Source organism: Salvelinus sp. IW2-2015, unplaced genomic scaffold, assembly GCF_002910315.2.
Source record: "Salvelinus sp. IW2-2015 unplaced genomic scaffold, ASM291031v2 Un_scaffold6644, whole genome shotgun sequence".
Lineage (NCBI taxonomy): Eukaryota > Metazoa > Chordata > Actinopteri > Salmoniformes > Salmonidae > Salvelinus > Salvelinus sp. IW2-2015.
In genome coordinates this window covers 1-8,235 of record NW_019947906.1, presented here as the reverse complement: position 1 = coordinate 8,235, position 8,235 = coordinate 1, and the positions used below count along the sequence as shown (strand labels likewise).

At 44.6% G+C, this 8,235-nt stretch overlaps 1 protein-coding gene across 1 annotated transcript in view; it reads left to right on the top strand.

Annotated features, from left to right (window-relative positions):
* LOC112078986 (chromodomain-helicase-DNA-binding protein 1-like) overlaps positions 1 to 3,953 on the top strand; it is a gene marked incomplete at its 3' end in the record, with an annotated part of 5,862 nt that extends 1,909 nt beyond the window's left edge. The window contains exons 2-6 of the mRNA XM_024145071.1: positions 1,115 to 1,227; positions 1,533 to 1,639; positions 2,859 to 2,969; positions 3,766 to 3,783; positions 3,872 to 3,953. Of these exons, the coding sequence (XP_024000839.1) occupies positions 1,115 to 1,227; positions 1,533 to 1,639; positions 2,859 to 2,969; positions 3,766 to 3,783; positions 3,872 to 3,953 (431 nt within the window). The remainder of the gene's footprint in view (positions 1 to 1,114; positions 1,228 to 1,532; positions 1,640 to 2,858; positions 2,970 to 3,765; positions 3,784 to 3,871) is intronic.
* Positions 3,954 to 8,235: the final 4,282 nt, after the last annotated feature.

Here is an 8,235-nt window from a genome sequence, read left to right as displayed (position 1 = left end):
CTGAAACGGATGACCTTGAGTCGTAGGGCGATGACCTGAGTCTAGGGCGATAACTGACCTGAGTCTAGAGGGCGATGACCTGAGTCTAGGGCAACTGAAAACTGACCTGAGTCTAGGGCGATGAACTGACCTGAGTCTAGGGCGATGAACTGACCTGAGTCTAGGGCGATGAACTGACCTGAGTCTAGGGCGATGAAACTGACCTGAGTCTAGGGCGATGAACTGACCTGAGTCTAGGGCGATGAACTGACCTGAGTCTAGAGGCGATGAACTGACCTGAGTGCTAGAGCGATGAAACTGAGTCTAGGGCGATGAACTGACCTGAGTCTAGAGCGATGACTTGAGTCTAGGGCGATGAACTGACCTGAGTCTAGAGCGATGAACCTGACTGAGTCTAGGCGATAGAACTGACCTGAGTCTAGAGCGATGACCTGAGTCTAGAGCGAATGAACTGACCTGAGTCTAGGGCGATGAAACTGACCTGAGTCTAGGGCGATGAACTGAACTGAGTCTAGGGCGATGACCTGAGTCTAGAGCGATGAACTGACCTGAGTCTAGGCGATGAACTGAACTGAGTCTAGGGCGATGAACCTGAGGTCTAGGGCGATGACCTGAGTCTAGAGCGATGAAACTGAGTCTAGAGCGATGACCTGAGTCTAGGGCGATTGACTGATCTACTAGAGCGATGAACTGAGTCTGGGGCGATTGAAACTGACCGAGTCAACTAGCGGCGAATGAAAGCTCTGAGTCTAGGGCGATGACCTGAGTCTAGAGCGATGAACTGAGTCTAGGGCGATGAACTGACCTGAGTCTAGGGCGATGAACTGAACTGAGTCTAGAGCGATGAACTGAACTGAGTCTAGGGCGATGAACTGAACTGAGTCTAGAGCGATGAACTGATAACTTGGTAAACTATATTTTCAGAATACCCAACACTGTCTGTAGCTTCACTACTTAACGTAAAACTGTTACAGAATTCTTCAGGATTGTGCCAGATGAATATGAGGTCCTAAAGAGTCTTGCTAGCTACTTGGACTAATCTCCCAATAGTGTTTTTGTTCCGAGATTAGACTCAGACTGGCGTCCAGCCAATCAATGTTGTTGCTTCCTTCAGGGATTCAGTTGCGAGCCTATCAGCTGGACGGAGTGCAGTGGCTCACCCAGTGCCTGGCCAACCAGCAGGGATGTATCCTAGGAGATGAGATGGGCCTGGGAAAGACCTGTCAGGTGAGAGGTTTGTTTTTTCCCCAAATGGCAGCCTAGAGCTAGGYCTCTGTCCAAAAATAGTGCACTARATAGGGAATAGGGCTCTGTCCAAAAATAGTGCACTATATAGGGAATAGGGCTCTGTCCAAAAATAGTGCACTATATAGGGAATAGGTTGCCATCTGGGATACATATTAGTTCTGGAGGACATCCGTATAGATACTAGCACCTTTTAATACCTATTGGAACCTATTTAATACCCAAGGCAATAATATGGATTCTTTTGATGTTGTCCTGTTGTCTTGTCTCTTTTGCTCTTCACTCAGACCATCTCTCTGCTATTGTACATGAGAGGGGCCCTGCGGCAGGACGGGCCGTTCCTGGTCCTCAGCCCACTGTCTGTCATGGACAACTGGAGGAGCGAGATGGAATGGTGAGGAGAACAACCATTGTCTTATGTCAGATAACGCAACAGCCTTTAGGCTTCACTGCAAATGTCCACCATTCCCTATTTAGTGCACTACTGTTGACCAGATCCCTATAAACTAATGGTGCCCAGGTCATAGGGGGACATAGTGTCATGTTACAGCACAGTGACTTGGTGTCATGTTACGTAATGACTTGTTGTCATGTTACGTAATGACTTGGTGTCATGTTACGTAATGACTTGGTGTCATGTTTACACAATACTTGGTGTCATGTTACACAATGACTTGTTGTCATGTTACGTAATGACTTGGTGTCATGTTACGTAATGACTTGGTGTCATGTTACAATAATGACTTGGTGTCATGTTACACAGTGACTTGGTGTCATGTTACGTAATGACTTTTGTGTCATGTTACGTAATGACTTGGTGTCATGTACGTAATGACTTGGGTGTCATGTTACGTTAATGACTTGTTGTCTGACATTTGAGCGTAATGACTTGGTGTCATGTTACACATGACATAGTGTCATGTTACGTAATGACTTGGTGTCATGTTACAACAATGACTTGGTGTCATGTACACAATGACTTGGTGTCATGTTAACACAATGACTTGGTGACTTGGTGTCATGTTAGTAATGACTTGGTGTCATGTTACGTAATGACTTGTGTGTCATGTTACGTAATGACTTGGTGTCAATTACACAATGACTTGGTGTCATGTTACACAATGACTTGGTGTCATGTTACACAGTGACTTTGGTGTCATGGTTACGTTAATGACTTGGTGACTTGGTGTCATGTTAACGTAATGACTTGGTGTCATGTTACGCAGTGACTTGGTGTCATGTTACGTAATGACTTGGTGACCTTGGTGTCATGTTACGTAATGACTTGGTGTCATGTTACGTAATGTATGGTGTCACACAGTGACTTGGTTCATGTTACAACAGTGACTTGGTGTCATTGTTACGTAATGACTTGGTGTCATGTTACACAATGACTTGGTGGTGTCATGCTACGCAATGACTTGGTGGTGTCAATGACTTAGATGTTACATCCTACGCCTCCCTCACTACTTGGTCTAATCGTGAGAGTTCAGAACATTTTAGTCCTGTACGTGTTGTTATGGAAAGCAAACATGAATGTCCTACTAATGCAGAATGAGTGCAGAGAGCTAGACCTGCTGTCCTGGTTTGTGACTGTTCTGTTGTCTTCGCAGCTTATCCCCCTGTCTCAAGGTGCTGTGTTACTATGGAGACAAAGCAAAGAGAGCAGAACTGCAGAGGGACATGAACAACACACACTACCATGTTCTGCTAACTACATTGAGGTACAACACACTACCATGTTCTGCTACTACATATGAGGTACAACACACTACCATGTTTCTGCTAATACATATGAGGTACAACACACTACCATGTTCTGCTAACTACATATGAGGTACAACACACTTACCATGTTCTGCTAACTACATATGAGGCACAACACACACCATGTTCTGCTAACTACATATGAGGTACAACACACTACCATGTTCTGCCTAACTACATATGAGGTACAACACACTACCATGTCTGCTACTACATATGAGGTACAACACACTACCATGTTCTGCTAACTACATATGAGGTACAACACACTACCATGTTCTGCCTAACTACATATGAGGTACAACACACTACCATGTTCTGCTAACTACATATGAGGTACAACACACACTACATGTTCTGCTAACTAACATATGAGGTACAACACACTACCATGTTCTGCTAACTACATATGAGGTTGAACACACTACCCTATGTTTCTGCACTATAACTACATATGAGGTTAACAACACACTACCATGTTCTGCTAACTACATATGAGGTACAACACACTAACCATGTTCTGCTAACTACATATGAGGTACAACACACTACCATGTTCTGCTAACTACATATGAGGTACAACACACTACCATGTTCTGCTAACTCATATGAGGTGATGATGATAATTGATTGGAAATGCTGTCTAAACTCTGTAGCAAGTTGATATACCTCCCCCTGTAATCCATTATTGACATTCTCAAACACTGAACATGTTTTTCTAATTTCTCTCATTGTCAGCTCTGTTTATCAAAGATGCCTCATTCCTGAAAGGTGAGTCTGCAATCACTATTCCACTACTATCAGCATTTCCAAACCACGTCAGTCAAGCATCCAGAACTAACACATCTCTGTTCTGCAGGAGGAAGTGGAAAGTCTTGGTAGTTGATGAGGCTCACAGACTGAAGAACCACAACTCCCTGTTGCACAAAATCCTGATGGAGGTATGATTACTGCTACTACTACTGCTGTTACTACTACTACTACTACTGTTACTCGTGATGTTACTACTGCTGCTACTATTACTACTACTACTATACTACTAACACTGCTGCACCTACTACTAACTGTTACTTCTACTACTGCTACTGCTGCTACTACTATGCTACTGCTGCACTACTACTGCTAAACTACTACTGCTACTTCTACTTACTACTGCTATACTACTACTCCTGCTACTACTACTGCTACTGTCTACACTACTGCTACTAGTGCTAACTGCTACTACTACTAGACTACTACTACTACTGGCTATCTGCTGCCTACTACTTACTACTAGCTGCTACTACTACTACTGCTGCTACTACTACTGCTGTTGCCTACTGCTGCTGTTACTGAACTGTTACTGCTGCTGCTAACTACTACTGTCTACCTCGCTGCTGCTTGTTACACTGTTACGCTGGCTGCTAGCTACTGCTGCTAACTACTGCTGTTACTACTACTACTTGCTGCTGCTACTACTGCTGCTACTCTGTGCTGTTACTACTACTACTGCTGCTGCTACTACTGCTACACTACTTGCTGCTACCTACTACTTGCTGGCTGCTGCTACTACTACTGCTGTTACTTACTGTTACTGCTGCTGTTACTACTGTAATTTCGCTGCTGCTACTACTGCTACTACTACTACTGCGCTACTCCTACTGCTACTGCTGCTGCTACTACTATGCTGCTACTACTGTTGCTTGTTATACTATGGCTGCTGTTTTACTACTGTTACTGTACTACCTGCTGTTACTACTGTTAACTGTTACTACTACTGCTGTTACTACTAACTACTGCTGCTACTACTTAACTGCGCTGTTACTACTGTTACTGTTACACTCGCTGCTACTACTACTGCTGCTACTACTAACTTGCTGCTACTACTGCTACTGTACTACTACTGCTGTTCTACTACTACTGCTGCTACTCTACTGCTGTTACTATTACTACTATCACTACTACTTCTGCTACTACTAGCTACTACTTCTGATACTTAGCTGCTACTACTGCTACTACTACTGCTACTGCTGCTACTACAACTACTACTCTGCTGCTACTGCTGCTGCTACTACCACTGCTGCTACTAAACAACTACTACTTCTGCTGCTGCTACTACTACTACTCTGCTGCTACCCTCACTACCTCTGCTGCTTCTACTGACTACTATTTCTGCTGTTACTACTGCTGCCTGCCTACTACTGCTAACTACTACTACTGCTCACTGGCTGCTGCTACTACTGCTGCTACTACTACTACTGCTGCTGCTTTACTAACTGCTACTACTACTTCTTACCTACTTCTGCTATTTTATTTCTACCTGCTACTACTACTACTTCTGCTACTGCTGGCTACTACTACTGCTGCTACTTACTACTTGCCTGCTGCTACTACTGCTACTACTACTACTAGCTACTGCTGCTACTACTACGCTGCTGCTGACTACTACTGCTGCTACTGCTGCTACTACTATTCTACTGCTTGCAACTGCTGCTACTACTACTACTACTGACTTACTGCTGCTACTACTTACTCTACTGGCTGCTAACACCTACTACTACTACATACTGGCTGCTGCTATACTACTAGCTGGCTGCTGTGCTACTGACTGCTTTCTGCTTACTACTACTACTACTGCTGCCTGCTAACTACTACTACTACTGCTGCTGCTGCTGCTGCTGCACTACTACTGCTGCTAACTACTACTGCTGCTGCTGCTACTGCTGCTGCTTGCTATACTTGCTGCTGCTGCTACTACTACTGCTGCTACTACTACTGCTGCTACTACTACTACTGCTGCTACTACTACTGCTGTTACTACTACTACTGCTACTACTCTACTGCTGCTACTATAACTGCTGCTAAACTGACTACTACTGCTTGCTGCTACTACTGCTGCTGCTACTACTGCTGCTGCCTACTACTGCTGCTGCTACTAACTGCTGCTGCTGCTACTACTACTGCGCTTGCTGCTACACTACTGCTGCTGCTACTACTACTACTGCTGCCTGCTACTACTACTACTACTACTACTACTACTGCTATGCTTACTACTCTCTACTGCTGCACCTACTACTGCTGCTGCTACCACTGCTGCTATTACTAACTGCTACTACTACTGGCTGCTGCTACTACTACTTACTTGCCTGCTACTCCTACTGCTACTACTACTACTGCTACTGCTGCTGCTACTCCTACTGCTACTACTACTACTACTGCTACTTGCTGGCTGCTACTACTACTGCTGTACTACTACTGCTGCTGTTACTACTGTTTCTGCTGCTGCTGCCGCCACTGGTTACTACTACTGCTGTTACTACTACTATGCTGCTACTACTACACTGCTGTTACTACTGTTACTGCTACTACTACTACTACTACTTCTGCTACTTACTACTACTACTACTTCTGCTACTACGCTACTACTGCTACTAAACTGCCACTACTACTACTTCTGCTACTACTGCTACTACTACTGCTACTGCTGCTACTACTATGCTGCTACTACTACTGCTACTGCTGCTACTACACTACTACTTCTGCTGCTACTAGCTGCTACGCTGCTGCTACTGCTGCTGCTACTACTACTGCTGCTACTGCTGCTACTACTAACTACTGCTGCTGCTGCCTACTACTACTACTACTACTACGCTGCTATTACTACTTCTACCTGCTGCTAACCTACTACTACTACTGCTGCTGCTACTACTACTGCGCTACTAACTACTGCTGCTGCTACTACTGCTTAACTACTACTGCTGTTACTACTGTTACTGCTTGCTGTTACTACTGTTACTGCTGCTGCTAACTACGCTACTACTACTACTGCTGCTTACTCTACTGCTACTGCTGCTGCTACTACTACGGCTGCTACTACTGTTACTGTTACTACTACTGCTGCTGTTACTACTGTTACTGTTACTACTACTGCTGTTACTACTGTTACTGTTACTACCTATCTGTGTTACTACTCTACTGCTGCTACTACTACTGCTGTTACTACTGTTACTGTTACTACTACTGCTGCTACTACTACTGCTGCTACTAACTACTGCTGCTACTACTGCTACTGTTACTACTACGCTGTTAACTACTACTCACTTGCTGCTACTACTACTGCTGTTTACTCTACTATTACTAACTACTTCTCTACTACTAATTAACTTACACTTCTGCTACTACTGCTACTACTGCTACTAACTACTGCTTACTGCTGCTATATACAACTAACTACTTCTGCTGCTTACTGCTGCTGCTACTACCACTGCTGCTACTACAACCTACTACTTCTGCCTGCTGCTACTACTACTACTACTGCTGCTGTAACTACTGCTGTTACTACTACTTACTATTTTCTGCTGTTACTACTTGTGCGTTGCTACTACTGCTACTATACTATCGCTACTGCTGCTGCCTACTACTGCTGCTACTACTACTACTCGCTGCTGCTACTACTTCTACTACTACTTCTACTACTTCTGCTACTACTGCTACTACTACTACTTCTGCTACTGCTGCTACTACTACTGGCTGCTACTACTACTGCGGTGCTGCTACTTCTGCTACTACTACTTACTGCTACTGCTGCTACTACTACTGCTGCTGCTACTACTACTGCTGCTACTGCTGCTATATACTACTGCTGCTGCTGCTACCTACTACTAATACTGCGCTGCTACTACTAACTCTAACTGCTGCTACAACCTACTACTACTACTACTACTGCTGCTGCTAACTACTACTGCTGCTGCTATACTGCTGCTACTACTACTACTACTGCTGCTGCTATACTACTACTACTACTGCTGCTGCTGCTGCTGCTGCTACTACTACTGCTGCTACTACTAACTGCTGCTGCTGCTACTGCTGCTGCTGCTACTACTGCTGCTGCCTTCTACTGCTCTACTCTATACTTCTGCTCTCTACTACTACTGCTGTGTACTACTACTGCTGTTACTACTACTACTGCTACTACTATACTGCTTGCTACTACTACTACTGCTGCTACTACTACTACTGCTGCTGCTACTACTGCTGCTGCTACTACTGCTGCCTTGCTTACTGCTGCTGCTATACTGCTGCTGCTGCTACTACTCTGCTGCCTGCTGCTGCTACTACTACTGCTGCTGCTACTACTACTACTGCTGGCTCTACACTCTACTACTTTAGCTACTACTATGCTGCTACTACTAACTCTAATACTGCTGCTACACCTAACTACTGCTGCTGCTCAACTGGGCTGCT